Raw genomic sequence first — 20,291 nt, 5'->3', positions numbered from 1 at the left:
TCAGCCTGGAGTTTTGCACTCTCAGAACACCCTTCTAGCTTCTTAAGTTAGATACAATTCCATAGTAGTTATCTAATAAAAGTTACTAACTGCTCACTTACCAACACGTTAGCAAAAGTAGGTTGTATGTTGATGCTGGTAAGATATCACAGACTGTGATCTTTTTCCTTGTAGAGGGGAAAGTCAGTGTTATGGGGTCCTGTTCTCGATACCTGTTATGTTTATTCTCTGTGTGCTTTGAGTCCTATCTGATGCAGCATTTCAACATCCATAAACATGTCTACAAGTAATTCATCTCCCTGCTAACAGCCATCTGATGCTTTCTTTCCCTTCCAATGTTTTCATGCAAAATCTGTTTTCTGCTGCAACGTTGAGTCGCATGAGAAGTATTTACTTAATTATTAACAATCTAACATCAAGGGCGTCACTGTAGATATCCCAAGAGCCACATCAGCCGAGTCACACATCTCATCACACATCTACAAATAAATTCTAAGTGCAGATGAAAGTTATTAAAGTGCATTCAAGTTTTCCATAAATAGGCATTTGGGGGGGGGGGGATCTGTCACAGTATCCACAGGCTTTGATGTAATGAGTCACTGTTAATTGGCTATAAATGCAGTTATGATTGATAGTCCTGGGGACATGGAGACAAGCTCTTAAGATTGCACTAACAGGCCTCTTGCTGCTTTATTGCAGCACATCAATAACTCTGCAGCATCTCCGCCACTATCTGAACTCACACTGTTGCTCTGCTTGTCCCCTTTCTCTCACTCATCAGATAGGGGCCTCCCAGGGCCTCCGTGAACAAGTTACGTGCCTGTTTTGGGCTCCATCCTTTATGAACTGTTATCAGCCGGGGCCGGCGTTTTCTTCTCTCCTGCATACTTGTGATGACTGTGCACAAAGAAAGTTTCCGAGAACAGAGTGTTGTTGGTTGGATTCTTTTTTTTTTTTCTAATGCTCAATGCAATGCATCAACACTTTGCAGGGGGAAGCGAGAGGGTCGTGAATGGTTGGCGAAATTATTTTCCATCACAAATTTTTTCCATCTGGTTTGGCACAGTTTTGAGTGCTGATTTAATGTTGCTTCTTTTTGACAAAGAAAACCCATTTATTTTTCCTGACCTACGAAGAACAGCAGTTTTTACAAATGCACGGGGCCTTGCTGGAGATACCTTTCCTGCATCAGCAAGCTCTGTGTTTCCGTGAAGATTAAAAAATAAGTGGTGAGTTGTTTATTTATGATTTGCCGGAGGGTCGAGAATCTGGCTCTTGGTTGGTCGGTAAAGCTTTTTTTCGTTGAGCCAGGCTTGTCTGACACTTTTGAATAATGAATTAACATCTATTCCTGGATAGTGAGAGCTGCATCTTCTCTTATATCAAATCATTACATGAAGGAAAAGATGCATCAACATCTCTCATCTATACATAAAGCAATGATTGTGCTCTGCAGCAGCTGACTACAGAGTTTCAGTAAATGCAGGTACTTTCATAATCCATAGTTTTTTTTTTTAAAGTAGGACATTAGCTCTGTTGCCTGTGGAAACAACCTTTACCTTTATCTTCTTATGTCTTTTCCCTACTCACCTAACGCAGGACATGCATCTTAACACACAAATTCAAGCCTTGAGGAATATTGCGATAAGCGTGTGTGTGGTTGTGTACGTGTGGTAAATGTCACTGAATGTGTGTGTGTGTGGGCAGAGCAGCGCGAATGCTTGTTGTTTTTTGTGTGTTTGTGCATGTGGAGTAAAAAAAAGATATCCAAGAAGATCTGAAGACAAATAGCTGCAAAGGTAGCGGGCCTATCATGACAAGTGTAGATAAGCGATTATGTGTTGGTTTCAGTGGAGCAGGTGATCCCTCAGCCCTGCAGGCAGTGGGTGAGGCATTTCAGCAGCGTGGAAGGAAGACAGAAACATCAAAACCTCAGCGAGCTGGGAGCTGCGGCTATGCCTCGCAAGATCAATGATAGGGTTTACAGCTACAGCTTTTGTCACAGGAGGTTTTGTTGCTAGAAGTGTGAAAAATGAATCACTGCGCTGCTGTTGTGTGTTCATTATGTCCACTTTCCATGCGAGGAAAAACTAAAAGAAAACTGTTGAACATGAGACATGAGCCTGCAGGGGAGTAGAGGATCACAAAGCAAAGCAGGTAAACACATTTTTGAAAACAGAGTGCTTGTTAATTACTGTGTGTTCCATACTTTGAGAACAGTAATGTCAAGAATAATTAGAGATTATATCTGTCAATGTGAGACAGAAATTGTTTTCCCTGCTGCAGCATCTCACCACGTCCTGCCGATGACGCTCCAAAGCGGCTCCCAGCATGAACATACATTCTGCATCCTCCCACTGCGACGAAACCTAAAGCTCGCATGAATAATTTGTCCATCTGCGATCAGTCTATTTAGCATAAGTGACTCATCTATCTGGGCATGAAGCACGGACCAACACAATTCAAATTTCTGCAAATCTTCGGGAGGATTTCACTCCAAATAAATTTATGTAAGTTAACTTGTATTTCTCAAAGATCACAAGTGCATCACGTGGTCTGTAAAGATGCCACCCGCTGATATGTGACAAACGGATCCATCTCAGGGAGAAAACAAGATGTATGGCACTCACTTGGATTCCATATGGCAGCAATGCCAGATAATTACTCCGTAATTACCTTGAATGTTTGCACCCTGGACCATTTGCCTCGCCAGCTGTCATCGCTGAGGCATCTGCTGGATATCGCGGCGTGAGGTGGCTCACACCTTGGTCCTCCTTTGACCACCCGTAGCCACCTGCTCATTAACTAAGACATAAAAAGTGCAGGTCGCCAGGCCTCCGTCTCCCTTTCTAACTTATTTGCTCCTTTCCCCGGCGGTCCTCTCAATAAATGTCATATCTTCATGACTTAATAGGATCTTGAGCCACATGGCATCACAGAGTTCATCGTTAATAAACAGAGGCGGCTGCTTGAAATGAGGTCCCACTGCAAATCACCAAAGAGCCAAGAAGTAACCGAACATTAATGAATGAATTATTGGATACTAATATATTGTCCTACCTCATCTCACAAGGACACATGCATTACTAAAGGATCGAAATACATGTCCCCATATAAGATCTCTCATTGTGTGTGAGAAATGTGCTCAGGGCAGACACAAAGTCACAACAAAGATCCAGTAAGTGTTGCTGTTATTTTTTTAAAACAAGTCTATAGCTGTATAAGTATCCTTTCACCTTGAGGTGTTTTTTTTTGTATTTCCTCCCTCTCAGTTGGTCAAAGTTTTGCTTTTATACGTGTCACTCATCTCGACAAGCTGTCTCCTATGAATGCATCTATAGCCTGAGGCTGAGGTAAGTGCCATCAATAAAGACAGTGCGAGCGCCGGTGGTGAACACTGATGATCTGCAGTACGTGATGCAATTCAGACATTCATGCAGGTATGGAGCTCTGATTCACTCCGAAAGCAGAGTGTCCCCAGGCAGCAAAGATGGTTTTGCAAACAAGATCAGTTTGTTAGTTTTTTAGTTAGAACAAACTTTACTGTCGGTCCCAAGTGACAGAAATTCTCCTTTTGACAGGACTCAACAATACACAAATAATTCGCATTTGAAAACACAGGCTCAACAATGCATACAACACATCGCACAAATATAAATCAAATTCCAGAATAGACACATAAGAAGGGACTGATTAAACAGCCACTGCCACATACAGGTTAAAGTGCAGCGTCTATTTTTAATTGTTCAGGGTGGTTATTGCAGAGAATGAAGGATTTCTTGTAGATGTTTTTCCAGGCCAGTGGGACTTGTTGTCTTGCCTAAAGGCAGTAACTGGAAGGACTGGTGCAGGGAGTGAGATCCTCTTTGATTAAGGTTTAGTTATAGGTTTTAAATGTTTAAAAAATATTTCACCTGTAATTTCCTTGTTTAAAGAATCAATGTTTGGCTGTTTGGCAGACAGAGGACTACAAAGTGCTTTCTCTGCCGCTGACTGTGCCAGCTGACAAGCATATCTGATTTGTATTTTGAAGACAGTGCAGCGGTCCAGGGACAGGTGTAATCTGTTTGGATTTCTTGGGTCCCTGTCAAGACTGAAGCTGCATTTACAGCGTAGTGGGTTTTTCAGTCATCAGATAAGACATGCATTAGTTCCTCTGAGCGATGCTGCTTGTGCCATTTTGGAATTTGCGAGTGCAGATCTGATCCGTCTCATGTTTATCTTTGAAAAAAATTACATAAATTCTTTATAATTTCTTGCAAAGTTTATGATCTTAGTCTATGTGCTTTACACATAAATCAGAGCCTTTTAAGTAGGTTTTTCTGTACATGTAGAAACATTTCTCTAATTTTATCTTTATCAATAATTCATCCAATATAAGCCCTCACATGTTCACTATCTTGTGCCAGAAGGATTAAATATGTTTGCACCCGTCCACATGATTTAAGTAAATCATCCTCAGGCTCTCAGTGATTTCAGTCAACACATCACTTGCATCCCCGCTGTTCAGGAATGCTTGTTAAACTATAGAGTTTGTTTTAAGGGTTGAAATCTTGTCAAAGAATCAGTTGGAATCAGAGGTTTCGTGACGTTGTAGAGAGATGACGCACTGCAAACAGCAATCAGACAGGAAGAGTTTCATATTGTTCTGTTGATTCTCGATTTGTGAGGCTTAACGTGTTTCTACATCCTGTGACTGCACTCGGCTAATTGCCAATCACGTCACTCGTTATTGTGGCTATCAAACACATTGTCACAGGAAACGGTCAAAGTGCCACAGAGAGGGCAGGGCGCTGCTGAAGGAATCTCCACCCTGTGCTCCCAGTGAAGCAGAGGAGACGTTCCCTACGGTGCAGCCTGTGGGAATGCCAGGCTGATTCTCCACAGTCCCTGAGGATCAACACTCTGGGGCTCCCTCAACCACCAGACTCCTTCTGAAGTCATTATCCACCTTTTTTACAACTCCAAAAGTTGTGAAGAATTTGCAGTATTACATTTTGGTTGAAACTTAAATCGATTCCCGTACTGGTCACATGTGTCATAGACTGTAAATAAAGATGCACGAAATGGGAGCCATGATAGCAAGATCCTGCCGTTACCCGCCCTAGACCAATCAAGAGTAAGTCTTAGCTGTCAGTCAGACCTTCCACTTTGTTCTTATGGCATCAAATAACAAAAATGAACACTTTAACATGTGTCAGTGTGACAGAACTTTCTAGAATTACAGACACCATCTATGACAAAAATATTATTTGATGTGTATTTTGACTTGTGTGTTTGCTCCATGCCCTGTCCGCTAACGTGGGGGAGATGGGTGTATGACCTAAACTGCAGCCAGCCACCGGGGGGGTTAATCGAGAAGCTTTGGCTTCACTTTTGGGAAGAAGTCCTTTCTTAACACACCATCACACTTTATGGTCTGTACACGATATGTAAGCCAATAATCAGCATGTGGGTAGTTTAGCTTAGCATAAAACATAAAAGCAGAATGAAACAGTAAAGCTTGGTTTTTGATTGCAGCTCCTGTGTTTGCTCACAGCGGCACACACGAGAAATTACTTCATTTCTGTTGGTCCACAGCATCGGCCTGACCTTGTTTTTTCACCTCCCAAATTGTTTTGCGACGCAATTAGCGCAACATGGATAAGCAAAAGGCAAGAGTCTGCAAACAAGCCGGTCTCTACAGACATTTTTATGACACATCATTAATGAGGGAACGTAGAGATTCCCAGATGGCTCCTGGGGGGAGACTGCAGTGATTGTAAAGACGAGACATTCTGCAGGAAACTATATGGAAATACTCCACGATTGGTCTGTCGAGGCAAAGATGCAAACAGAAGCCCTGAGTGCTCCTGGAGAAATTGGCAAAATTGTTTTTTTGTGTTTCTTCTCCTTTGCCTCTTTCTGGCGGTGTGGTTGTATTTTAATCAGCCGCAACATATATCATTAAAGAGAAGACTGCACCAAGTCACTGCGCCCCAAGCACGACCAAGAAATAATAAGGTGTTGTGTCGATGTCACAGCATGAGTGCAGCTCTAGCATGAATCTGTCCAAGGTTCAAATATATCAGCACCTCCAAAGTGTACTAATTAACACCCTGCATGATAGTTCCTGCAACTGTCACATACAGGGATACTGTTCCAGCAGCTAATGCCATGTCACCTTCTACATATCTGTCATAGCTACAGTTGCTATCTGACCATCTGTTGTCCCGAGCTTCATATCTTGCCTTCAGATAGCTGAGTGGTATCAGTCTTCAATTGGACTTCTTCTGAAAATCACTGTGTCCAGAGACATTTGTAAAAAAAAAGATATGCAAAGTCCAAGGTAACACAGGTCTGAAAAGAAAACAGTTGTTTGATATTAATTTTAACCATCACTCTGTTTTCTTTTGTTGGCTTCATAAGTGAGTACACTCGCTGTATCTGGAATCGAGAAATTGGAAGATTAATGGTTGCACGGGTGAAAATGAAGGTTGTTCTACGGAGCAGAGGTCACAGTAAATTACTCGTAGGATGCTGAAAGAAAATTGTGAAGGTTTAATGAAAGAAATTGTACAGCACACCTGAACTGAGGCAAAAGAAGGGAGATGAAAGGTAATTATGATTCATTAGGAAAAGTGCTTTTGGAGCAGAACGCGGACATTCTTCAGTGTGACCTAATCTTTAAATGGATTCTCTTTAAATGGATTCTCTGCAGGAACCACAGCCTCTAACCACTGGTTTGGTTCCTCTCTAGGTCTCCATTTGTTCTCAAACCCTTTCAGTTCTGCAGCAATGAATGCTCCGCTAAAACGTTTAGTTTGCTTTGCTTCTCATTAGGAATTCATGCCCTGCTAAGCATTAGAGCATCAGCTCCACACCCTGCAGTCTCTGTTAAAACAAAACATCACATATATTCAATACATATCACTGGACCTCATTGACGGCAAAATAACCACTTTGTGTTGCATTTAAATTGCACTTAGCTCCACTCTAACTGCATTCAACCAGTGAAATCGTCACAAACAAATGCTTCGATGCCGAAGTAGGGCTGCCACTCTTCTAGTCGCTGTTGAGGGTTTATTCACCCATTTGATTGCGTTAAAACAGGCGTCGCCTAATTACTAAAAGGCAAATGGTGTTTTTCAGGCTCAGAGACTGGTCTTATCCTACTGCAACACGTGCTGTTGTGACAAAGCGGCTGACTGCAGAGACATCCCTCAAAGGAAGGAAAAGAGAATTCTTTATATGACAAAAAAAACACATCACATTTTAAAGAGTAACCCTGAGCATATGGGAGATTCTTGGATAGCAGTTGAAACATAAAACCAGTCTTTTATTTCTCCTCTTTGCAAGGACCTTCTTAGAAGCTGAAGCCTCAGCAAGAAATTTCCCACTAAAAAAAAGGGACATAAACTGAATCCAAGTTCACTAAGTCAACCATGAGCATCCCGAGAAAGAAAACAAATAACAAGTTGATGCAAGATTTGAATATTGGGAATCACACAGTGCAGAATCTATAGAGGCTGTTTGTTTTTTAAGAGTAAAACACATGAACGATGAAAGAAACATAATCACCAAAAGCAGGCAAACAAACCACTTACTGGCGGTAATGTCTTTCTATAAGCTCCTGAGACAATTATGACCTGAATTTCATTGTTGTTCTTGTGCTGTTTGGTGAATGTAAGTACAAATCTTTGTCTCATGCGTCATGTCCATTGTGGTTCATTTTCCACTTACTGTACATGCTGTATAGAAAGAACTTAACAAAGCTTGTCAGTGTCAGAGGAACCAATCGGTCCACCATCTGCAGCAAATTGTCAGTCAGCATAGAAAATGATTTCTCCTATGGGTGCTGTTTTTGTGTCTGTGCATCAGAGAATCCACCATTTACTATACAGGGCATTTTCCTCAAAGTCAACACAATGGGGGAATTTTGATATGTCTGCTATAGGATAAGCTTGTTCAAATCCTATTTTACATTGTGATTATGCCTGGAGCATTTTTTATACCTGTAATCCAAAGTTGAGACATGCTGTCTGTTCTCTTAGCCTGCACACAACCGCTGCAAATTTCCCTGCAGTGGTTTCACCATTTACTGCTTAAACTTTCATCATAGCCCATCTGGACAACTACGAGTGATGGAAGAAGTCTTCAGAGTTGTTCCTTGAAGCTGCACTGATATTAAATAGAAGTAATGGATCAAACGGCAATGTGTAATATCGCTGTTGCAGTAATGAACGCACAAAAGAGCGTTTTAGCATCTTTTAGCTGATTGTTTTGGTTTCACACCCTGCACTATCTCTAAAACAGTCAAAGGAGAAATGGGTACTTATTGTATGCTACCTGTCAAGCACTGAATTCAAGACAGAGTTAACCACTCGCTGTTGAGCGTAGTGGAGTATTTAGCAGCTAAAGAGCTAAATAGTTTGTCATAAGTGGGTGGAGGTCAAAACCAGAAAAGAAGTTAAAGTTAAAATATGTAACAATTCTTCATTAAAATGTCTAGACCTGCATTTTGATTTTGAGTTTGATTCAAGGTTAAGGGGCGTTTCGTTTTGGTCGCCTTTTAATTATGTCCTATCGGCTTTATTTGTGGCTTTGGAAGCTCTGCTATAAGTTATGAGGCAAACAACGCATGACTCTGTTAGCCAGTTAACTACTCGGCTATTTTTTCCTTCCACTGTTTGTGTTGGTCACTCATAATGGATGGCAATTATTCATTGTTGTCGGCTGTGTGCTCCATTGTCAAAGCTCTACTGGTAAAGCCCACACAGTAATGGTGGTGAAGACAACTCCCATGATTGCACAGTGATGTACCCTGTATTTAGTGCAGTAGAATTGTAAGGTACGATAAAATGGAAATTCTCAGGTTAAGCACAAGTACTGTACCTTCAAATCATACTCAATTACAGACTCAAATATGCTAATATATGGTTATTTCCAACTCTTAATAGTACACACGCACATGCTGTGGTTGCTAGGGAGCAAGCTTTTTGTATCCAGTCTTTTATCGTTCTTTACCTGGAACGTTTTTTATACCATAGTTCAAATTGCTGGCACGCTGTCCTGCCTCTGAGGAGCTCATTTGCCCCAGGGCCCTGCGCGCTTCCCCTAATAATTTCCTGAAGTGTTAATCAAGGTGAGAAACTCAATACATAGGCAAAAAAAGATCCCAGCCAAACACCCCTGAGTCGTGCTGCTGTTTTTTTGTTTTTCTTCCTTTTCCCTCCCCACAACCGCTTTCCTCTCCCTCTTGTCCCTTTTTTTTTTCTCCTGCCAATGAGTCTCAGCCCTCTGATCTCCTGTCTGCGATACAAGGCCCTGGGCACATTGAGCCACATTAGTCCCACGGGGGCCCTGTACTGTCAAACTCTCGCAGGCCCGTCTTGCCTCTTATCCTCCCTCAAACCGCAGCTTCTCAACAATGCTCATTTGAAGGAAGTTCATTTATTATGTAATGCCGTCTTTAATTATTTATCCTCCGCTGAGCTCCCCATTAATATGCAGGGATTTCATCCGCTTCCACCGTGTTTGACAATGGCGATCCGTGTGTTTGCCACCTCTAATACTAATAGTCACGCTGTATGTCATACAGTTCCCCGCAGACCCACTACACGACTTACAATTCATGCCACGTGTTTAATCCTTTGGAAGTTTTCCCTTTCCTCTGTAATGGCTGGGTTGTGAGCGCATGTGTGCCAGAATGTGTTTTTTAAAGGGGTCGAAGTGAGGGAATTTGAAAGGTAAGGGCATCTTCAATAAATTCGAGCCTTTGTGTTATAAACGCTTGTATATTAATTGTGTCTATAAAAAGCCTCGGTTGACTCTTTAACTGGCCGCCCAGTTTTAGTTGTTATCTGTCCAAGTCCCTGCGTTTAAGCTCAAAAAGCCAATCCACTCTTTATAGGACATGACCTTAGCGTTCTGCTTTCTGCTCATAATTTTTTGTGTCAGAGCGACTTGAGCCAAAGTGATGTGGTCGACTGTTGGATTCCCTCCAAGAACTGTCCCTTTATTGATTTGAGTCTTTTATTGCACCATCAGGGGCCATCAGGTGGTTTTGTGTTTTATTATAATTCCTCCATAAATGGCTTCAAGTAAAGAGGCTGTCGTTCACGAGAAATGGCCCATGTGTGCTTTCAAAATGTTGTCACCATTTTTGTCTAATTTGTGTGGACTCAGATCAGGTTTCCATTTTTTATTTACCATTTAAATGATTTAAACAGTGCTGTGTGATCTCATTAAGTCTGATCTCTTTTTACTTTGTGTATACAAATCTATTGTTAGATCTTAGAGGGGAAAGCAGCGCATTGAAAAGCAATGGGGAGTGGAGGGAAGAATTTATAGTCTAATTTTGTAAAAATTGAACCTGAACAACTTGGCTTCATGTCTTTTCTTTAATTTTTTGCATTTAAACTGTATTTTATTTCAATAGCCTGCCTCTGTTTTGATTTCTTTCTTTCAATGCGTGCAGATCCCTGTAAGTCGTCTCTGGTTCTTTCAAACTATGCACCTGAAACATTCACTTTGAAAAAAAGAAGCAGAGACATATTCAGCTCCACCTGTTTAAAGCTTACTATGACCTGTGTGACTCTGCAACATTAACTTTCCAAAAGGATGAAAAAGTCAAGCATCAAATGTGTTGCTTGGATTTTATTATTGACGGTTACTTTGTGGAGAAATCATTTAAAAGGGAGGCATGAAAAAGCTCTATTGACCATAAATATAGAATACACCCACCAAGATTGAAGTTGACTTCATGAGTTAGAGTTCCCTTAAAATCCTTTACTCGGGCTGTAATTTCTGCAGTTTCTTATGCTTATCTCCGAGTCAGTGAAGGGAACGGATGTTTAAGCATAAGTGGCAGAAAGGTCAGATGACAAGATGTGAATGAGACTTGTGTCTTTTTAAAGTTACTAATGGAAAAGTTGGGGTTACAGCCGTCTGTGTAAAGGGGTCAGGTGAACAGTACAGTACCTGAGCAGGAATGAAAGCAGCTTGTCACGGGAGAACAAGCCCTTTCCTGTCAAGGCCTCTGGCCCGAACACCACTGTGGGGACCTGTCACGGGATTGCACTGCATTGGCAGGAGGTGCTTTCGAATGCATACCCAGGGATCCACGCAGGTCAACACTTTGAGCTTCCAGCTTTTCACTTTCAGGCAGGATGCAAAGGACCTTGAAGTGCTAAAAGCCAACACTGGCGTTCACTCCTATGGCCTTGGGCAGGAGAGGCATCAGAATGACTTACAGAGTTTGACGGCAGCTTTAAACTCTCCGCTGGTGTGGGACATCCGGCAAAGCACCAGAGCCCACCTGGGGCGAAGGCTAAGAGTTTGACATGTTGCTGCCCCTGCTGCAGTATTGATGTCCACGGCAGTGTGTGAAAACCTCTTCTGGACTGTGCATTGTGGTGAATATAAGCAGAGCTGACGCAGAAAGTGTGACTTCATCAACATTCATGCTCACAGTTATCAAGTGAATTTAAAAAAGAAATGTACATTGATAAAATTGGAAATATCAATATACAACTTTATCATAAAATATAATATATAAACCCATTCATACTCATACATACACATTTAAGAATTCATTCATGCTGACATACAACCATACTGTACATAGGTTTTAAAAACCCATGAAAACAACAATAAAATAATAAAATTCTCACAAATAAAAAACACAACAAATACTTTCAGGTCTGGACTGTACAGTCCGACTGCTGTAGGCGGGATTGCTGCTTTCAGCCCGATGTGTGTTGAATCTTTGCTTTTCCACAGCCATCTGTACTATCTGTTTTTGTCTGTGGAAGAAAGTGCTGGATGAGTGAGTGAGTGAGTGGATGTTGTTGCATGTTCCCTCCTGCTCCACAGAGACGGGAGTTGGTGGTGGGATGCAGCATCTGGAGATGATCCTGAGGGCTGCTTTTTTGCACCATCTCCAAAACAGCAGCCTGTGTTTTATCGCACACCACTAAAATGACACTAGCATAGCCCAAACATGGCCTTACCACAGCAGTATAGATACTGTAGGTCCCTGCAGGCTGGGCCATGTCTGGTCACAGTGGAGCCAATTAGTGGCTTTCCTCACTGCCGCTGCATACATGTGTTTTTGTTTAAAAGTGGCTTTTTCAAACTAAAATAATTTCTGTCCACACAAGCGGTCAGTTTTAATCCATGTCCATACTAACACACCTGAAAACACATATCACATGAACACTCTCATACACTGGATATATGTGCATGCTGGTGTAAACAGGAAGGCTGAGGAATCAGTGTAAAACTATGACTGAAAAGGCCCAATCAGCTGTTGTGAGACTCAATGTCATTGTTTCCAAACATCTCAGTTTCTGTCCGTCCAGACTAAATCGCAGCCCCAGAGTTTTCTAACTATTACGCAGCCAACAGCCTCCCCGAGACTTCTGTGCTTTAGTGGCTCTTAAACTCCAGAGTAGTGTGGACGCCAGACGTATCTGTAGCAGAGCTGATGCGTTTCTGCCCTGAAAACCTGATAGTTGGGATGTAGCCTGAGTCCCCACTGAGGAAATCCAGGTGAAGATAGGTAGTTGGAAGTAGTTGCACTTTGTGGTGCTTGACACAAATAGGAACGCTGGTTCTTACTTCCAGACATCACAGGAATGCATCAGTTCTGGCATCATGATGAATCAATCCTGTATTTTCCCCCAAGCATGATGTTAGTGCGCTGGGGCACCACTCACTAGGAGTGCTGGAGTTTGAAGTTTTACATTTGAAGTCCTCCATGCTGCCGGAACTGTTCCCTGCGTATAAGAAATGTTCAGAATATGGGTAAAGACAGGGGCCAGATCTTCAGCATGGTCCCTCAGCAGCCATGATGATATCCCACCATAGGGTCCTTAGCTTAAGCTCTGTAAGGGGACACTTCATGAGGCCTACACTGCACTGGTCAGTCTCTGCAGTAGAACAGTTGTAATGAGAAGACCAAAGGGGTGTTACTGGTATAGGCCTCAGCACAGTATTGAGGTCTTCATCTTCCTTGTTTTCTTCCCTACCATCAAACTGTATTTTCCTCTTTAGGCCTTTATAAAATCTTAACCAACTTAGAACGAGTCGACCAGATCATCACTTCAGTTGTACTGTGTTGTAAACACAATCATTTTATTGTCACTGTACAAATGCAATTGAAATTTTGTGTCAAGCAAGCCTGAAGCTTCAGAGAGTCAGAGTGTTGCCTAGTTTGTCTACGTACCGTTCACGGTTCACAGCAAAATAGACAGTGAAAATTATCTTTCACCACAGTTTCAATGTCTATATCTGTTGAATACACTTCCTGTATCCGTTTCAAAGTCCATACTCTACATTCATTTGTTTTAATAAGGCTTATATTATTTTAACATTACTATTAATTATAATTGACCAAACTATTCTTAACCCTCTTTGGCAAAACAAAGACTAGATTAGATATATAATAAAATCGCATAAAAAAATGTATGGCCATTTTCTGGCAGTAACATATCAACAGATGTGGGCGAGACGCAGCAGATCAGCATCGCGGCCGTCACACGCTGCAAACGCACACAGCGCAGACCAGGCGTGACACAGACAAATGGACTATAAAGTTAGAAAGATATTCCTGGATGACTCTTAATAAATTGAAAAGCCGAGACGGTAAAATAGGATAAACATATAAATATACTATAAATATGTATATGCAAAGAATTCAAAACAGAGAGACAATAAAAAATATCATATTTACTTGACATAGTTCACCTGAAGATAAAACATGTGCACAACTTACTTCTTTCCCATCAGAGAATAATGGTCAATAAAAAGCAAGTGATACTTTAGGACAAGGACAAAAACATCTGTATTATAATGTTCCGTAACTGGAGGTGTTATGGGAAATAAAGGGCAAGCTGCATTCTGAGCCTTGAGGTAATTGATAGTGCTATCAAGGTCTCCATATGACATCACCTCAGACTCCTCAGAGGGTCAGTTTCATCAAACAACCGTCTTTATGTTGTTTGTGGTGAGTGTGTGTGTGTGTGTGTGTGCGTGTGTGCGTGTGTGCGTGGCGTGCGTGCGTGTGTGCCTGCGTGTGTGCGTGTGTGCGTGTGTGCGTGCGTGTGGCTGTGCGTGTGCGTGTGTGCGTGCGTGCGTGCGTGTGCGTGTGCGTGTGTGCCTGCGTGTGTGCGTGCGTGTGGGTGTGGGGGCCAGCGGCTAAAAGAGGGCTTAACCTTACACATAAAACCAACGTCCTCAATGCTCCCTCCATCATGTGGGGACGACTTTCTGAAAGCTCTGACTGCCGCCGTCGGGCTCGGGCACTTAAATCGCCGAGGTCACACCTCCACATCAGAACAAAGATGTCTGACAGACGCTGCCAAAACCAAAATGGATCCTCGGGTCCGTTTAGTGCCTGGCTTTGACTCGGCTTTGTTTATGATCTCCCAGGAGTACCTTGAAGCCGTGGGCCATCCCGGCACACTGGATTGCAAACTTTCAAATGACAAGGATGGGTTTTGATATATACGTGGGAGTATTTAGCGTTAAATTTGAAGACCAGTCTCATCTATCAGTTAAAAAATGGCATACGTGCTTTATCGATAGCACATCATTCCTTTCCTGCTTTTATAAAGCACGCCTCTATTTTATTTTTGATGTGTATGAGATGTATTTGGAGGTGACTTTTTGGTGCAGGAGAGGAGGCGTTTATTATTTTTTTTATTATGAGAAAATTGGGCCGCAGTTAAGAAACTCTCTCCCTTTGATATAAGCCCAGGATAGACGGCTCTGAAGTTAAGTAAGCTGCAAAGTATGGTAACTCTCGCAAGCAGTCACAGAGTGCCAGGGAAAGAGATGAGTGTGTTGAGGTCATTGTTAAACCCGGTATTTTAAAGCTTCACAACAACAGATTTAGAGGAGGAAGGGAGAAAAAAAAATCACTTTACAGGCCCAACACTTTACAAAAGCTCCGCACACAAGGGAGATCTCTTGTTGTGCTTTAAAGTGCTACAGATTTTGCAGATCCCCAAAGAAAAGAAAGAGAAAGAAAGAAAGAAAGAAAAAAAAACTGTAATCCTGTCTTGCACAAATGGGAACTATTGTTTGTTGTTTGCCTGCTCTTACTTACAGTACAGTTATTAAAATATATATTTAATACGACATCAGCTGTCCTGTAAATTATGTTTCAACTTTGCATTCTTTTTTTTACTCTACCTTCCTAAGCCCCACCTCCCTTATCACTGTGAACATGACTTATTAAAGATGGATTGGTGTAATATTTTATATTAAAAGTGTTGGGATGTGACAAAGTATTCATCCATATCTAAATTAATGGATTTTGGTCATCAAAAAACGATGATCAAATCGAACTGTTTATGGACAGCATTAATATTGAAAGTGTTTCCGAAGCAAAATTCTTGGGTGTTATAATGAACGACTAGCCAACTTAGGAACCACATATAGAATATATAAAGAGAAAAGGGAGGGGAAGTATTGCAGTATTGTACAAATCAAAGGACACTGGAGATATTGTGTCTCTTCATACTTTGAAATGTTCACTTATTCTTCCTTATTCTGGTTATTGGACTGAGGTCTGAGGCAGCAACACTAACATTAGACCCTTGTGTGTTTTACAGAAAAGAGCAATAAGACGTATAAACCAAGTCAGTGTGAGAGAACATACCAACAGACTGTTTATCAAGTCTCGTGTGTTGATTTAGTTGACTTATTAGTTTGATTGGTTGTGTGTAAAGCCAGAAATGGCTGCCACTTGAAAACCTACAAAAACTGTTTACGTTAACATCAAATGACGGGGGATCATAGAGGGGAGTATAATTTCAAAAGTGCACATACACACACTACATTAAAGCAGATGTGTTTTTCTGTATATGGAGTAAAAGTGTGGAAAAATACATTTCTGCCAATGAAAAACGGTGATAACTTGATCTACGCAGCCAATTCTCCGGATTTTACCCGCAGGTCTTGTCTGAAAGGTGATGCTGGACAGTATCAACCAAATCATAATGGCATCGAAAGATTAAACGGTACAAATGATCATAAGGAATTTTACCATGGTATACGTGAACCAGCCTAAATATTTCATCCCTAGTTATTTATATGAAAGGGGCTTTCATGCTCTTCTTCCTGCTCCTTTTTTCGTTCATGGAATGTGTACAAGTGTATTGTTTTGTTTTGTAAAATTGTTTTGGATTACACTGAAATGAACCAAAATAAACAAACATATCCTTTGAGGATTGTCGGGGGAGCTGGAGCCAATCCCAGCTAACATTGGTGGAGAGGCGGGGTACACTCTATTACCTACGGCCAATTAACCAAACCTAACCTTCTTGCTGTGAGGTGACAGAGCAATATCCACCACCCACCACCGCGCTGCCCATGAATCTGTATTTTATTTTGTATTTTACTCCATTACTAATCAGCACATTTACTCTACATACATACACAATGCATTGCTTTACATCTCAAATGGATTTGGAAGAAAGCCACTGTTGAGACTTGTTTAATAAAACAATGCAACATGATGCGTACTTTTCATAACTTGTGGTATGTCCTCCACAAGTGATTTAAATGTTTTGCACACATAAAAAACGTCTCCTGCATGTGTTATGTGTGTTTGAAGGCTGAGGTGTATACAGAGCTGGGGTTGTTGTCCATGACCTGGTGGGAGTGAGTGTGAATTCTGCCGACTACCTCCACCTGTTGAGGATCAGAGGCAGCAGGAGAGCGAGGAGGCACAGACCTCAGACCCCCCGTACGAGCAGCCAGCCATACAGAAAAAGAGAAAAACACGATGCAGGAGCCTTGAGGGGAAGCCTCGATAAGAATTTTGCCTTATCATAAATCCCACAGCTGAATTATTCATACGTGGCAATTACAGTCTTCTCGGATTCACAGTCGAATGTGGGCGTGACAACGCTTCTTTGAAGTTTGGATATGTTGGCCGTCGGCTCAGGGAACAAGTTAACAAAACACATTTATGGCCTTATAGCAGTGGGTGATAGTGTCGGCTGCTTTGATTACAGATGACAGCATATTCTCTGACTAATATTCATTCTGGACAGATTTATTTTTCTGTAAAAAGGAGACAATACAACATGACAGCCAGTCAGAATTTAAAATGTGATTCTTTTAAATTGTGTAACGTTAAAAAAATATATATTGTAGAAGAACTATTGGACTATGTGTTCAAATAATAGACTGTATATAAACATCTTTATATATAAAGATGAACAATGTGTCTCCACTTCCTCACAATATTCAGACATGAAGACAAATATCCCTGACATATGAACGCCACCATCATGTGCATCTAAACTCAGAGTCTGCACAGTAGTGATCAGAGGATGGAGCAGCAGTATCGAAGTCCTGAGCTCGACCAATTGAAGGTCAGTCTAATAAGAGTAATTTTAAAAAATGTATTAGAAAAATGAACACTTAAACAAACATCATTTCAAGAAATTGTTTAATCTAAAATGACAGAAAACATCTTTGAGAAAAACCTATTTTGACGTGTACTTTGACTTTTTAGTCTGGTCCATGTCCAATCCCTAACATGGAGGAGGCAGGATTCACAACCTACACTGCAGCCACCAGGTGGTGAGCATGTCAGGTCGAGCATCTTTAAATGAAGTGTATGGTTCAAATGCAATCATAATTATGGGTGCCAAGTGGTCGGCACCCCTAGGTAATGCATTGCCACGGTAAATACATGGCCTGCTGCCTCCTGTACCGTGGAGATGTGGTGCCCAAAGATGTCAACGCTGCCATCGGCACCATCAAGACCAAACGCACCATCCAGTTTGTGGACTGGTGCCCCACTGGTTTCAAGGTCGGCATCAACTACCAGCCGCCCACTGTGGTTCCTGGTGGAGACCTGGCTAAGGTCCAGAGGGCTGTGTGCATGCTGAGCAACACCACCGCCATCGCTGAGGCCTGGGCTCGCCTTGACCACAAGTTTGATCTGATGTACGCCAAGCGTGCCTTCGTTCACTGGTATGTGGGTGAGGGTATGGAGGAGGGAGAGTTCTCTGAGGCCAGAGAGGATATGGCAGCTCTGGAGAAAGATTACGAAGAGGTCGGAGCTGATAGTTTGGGAGAGGATGATGAGGAGGAAGGGGATTATTAAACACATGCATTCCCTTGTATTTTCCTGAGCATTGTCATTTTGTTCTTAATAAATTGTGTTCGTTGACTGCAGTATTGTTTCCATTATTTAAATTTTTTTTTCTCTCTCTCTCTCTCTCTAAATATATATATATTCTTTTTTCACAGAGCAGTGGATTTGTTGCACTTTCCATTTTTGGATTTGTTGCACTTCCCATGCTCATATCAAACTGGATTGTATTTGTACACGGCAACAATCACTGATAAAAGTATCAGTTTTACATGTTAGATGTTTTACACAACTTAACATCTAGAATAAAATGTGTCACCATTTAAAAGATGTAAAATGCTTTGATGAGATGATGCTTTAATTCAAACTGTTTCTTCATACTCCAATAAATGACAGACTGTGAGGAAATGCACAACAAACAAAGCTATAAGAATTTTAAATAAAACATCCAATCCAGTCTCTGTAAATCTAAAAGCGGTAAAGTTTAAAGTCTTGGTGGATATCAAATTTATGTTTAAAACTTTGACTACCCAGCCTTGTCCAGCCGCATTTGATATGAGAGGAAGTCGACATCAATTTAGAGGAATTTATGTTCAAGAAACAAATCGGTGACGACAAATACGTCTGTGGACTTATTACCTGCAGCAAACCGTCTAACAGCTTTAGGTTTCGCGGTAGAAGAGACTACCCTGAAGAGACCTATGAGTGTGTATGCAGTGTTAGTGATAGCGCCACCTACTGATCAAGTCTGTCTCTCTCTCTCTCTCTCTCTGGGTCTCTCTCTCTCTCTCTCTGAAACTGGTACATGTTCTCTCTCTCTCTTAAAGCAGCCAGTTTGTCTCTCTTCCCCAAAAAAAACAAAAGAGTCTGTCTGGAGCCGGCAGCAAGCAAGGCACCCATTCGAAATTTCTCGGCAGGAGGAATTTTCTAGTTAGACTTAAAGGGGACATTGTATGCCCATTTTACCACAAGTTGATATGGTTCCTTGGGGTCTTAATGAAATGTCTGTAACATACTTTGGTCAAAATACCACAAGGATCATTTAAAACAGCACCCTTTTTACCCTGTATAAAACAGCCCTCCACAGAGTGACCTGTTTTGAGTGCCTGTTCCTTTAAATGCTAGTGAGCCAGCTCCCCCTCTCCCCATGATTTTAAACGATATAAATTACATATTTTATATGATATAAATTATCAAATATGCATCCCATACTTTGTATTCCCTTCTGTTGTCCTGGAGTTTAAATTTTCCCAATCACATAATTAAATGTCCCCCTCTGCCCATCCACTACAAGCACACAAGCAGACAGACAGAGAGAGAAAGAGAGGGGGGGGGGGGGCTATGAAGACCATCATTTACCCCCGAACCCCGACATTCAACGGGTACAACAACAAGCGGAGAAAGCAGAATCGCGGGCTGACCAGCGCGGAGAAATGCGCATCCCGTGTGAACAGCCAGGCGGCTGCGCGCTTGAGAACGGTGCTGCGCGGCGCGGCGCTTCCGCGTCCGGTGTAAACCCGGCGTAATGAGTGTGGGGGGGCGGGGGGGATGAGGTGGGGGGTGGGCCAAGGCCATGTAGGGAGACTTCCAGTGTATTGTGACGACACAGTACACAGGAAGCTCATTCCAGTCACTCAAGCATGACGTTTCTGACTTAGAGGAACCATAACAAAACGCGCAAGTGTTTTTTTTCCATAGTTTTTGGGTTGGTAGACATGCCAGATACCCACATTAACGTGTAGAAGCACTAACAAAGTGGAATTTTCATGATATGTCCCCTTTAAGCTATCATACTTATTGTCTGTATCGTGTTAAATTATAATGGTGGTAACAGCAGGTGGGATTTAGTACTGAAGACCTCAAAATTCTGAAAACACATCTTAAGCAGCTACTTAAGCTATAAACAATGAATCTGTTCTGTTACACTCTAGATGTATTTGTTCCAGTTTTTGTGGCTGCAAGTAGGACTAAAACCTTACTCGAAGTAAAGACCAAGAAAAAATGATGATATCATAAAAGGTGGATTATATTTATGTGAATCCCTTGTGCACTTGAAGGTAATTTCAATCCAAAATGAAATCTACAGTACATAAGCCCTTAATGAATATAAATCCCTTAAAAGTCTATTGCAAAAGGTTTTCTAACGTTAACGGTATAATTTTGATCTTGTAACTATATGCTTACCACCCTT

General features: G+C 41.6%; 1 protein-coding gene across 1 annotated transcript; it reads left to right on the top strand.

The window, feature by feature from the left end:
- Positions 1-17,674: 17,674 nt before the first annotated feature.
- On the top strand, positions 17,675-18,159 carry LOC118119141 (tubulin alpha chain). The gene has a single exon (XM_035172859.2). The coding sequence runs from the start codon at positions 17,675-17,677 to the stop codon at positions 18,110-18,112; it is 438 nt and encodes a 145-aa protein (XP_035028750.1). The 3' UTR covers positions 18,113-18,159.
- The last annotated feature ends 2,132 nt before the right edge of the window (positions 18,160-20,291 follow it).

Source organism: Hippoglossus stenolepis, chromosome 12, assembly GCF_022539355.2.
Source record: "Hippoglossus stenolepis isolate QCI-W04-F060 chromosome 12, HSTE1.2, whole genome shotgun sequence".
NCBI classification, from domain to species: domain Eukaryota; kingdom Metazoa; phylum Chordata; class Actinopteri; order Pleuronectiformes; family Pleuronectidae; genus Hippoglossus; species Hippoglossus stenolepis.
This window is presented reverse-complemented; position numbering and strand designations above follow the sequence as displayed.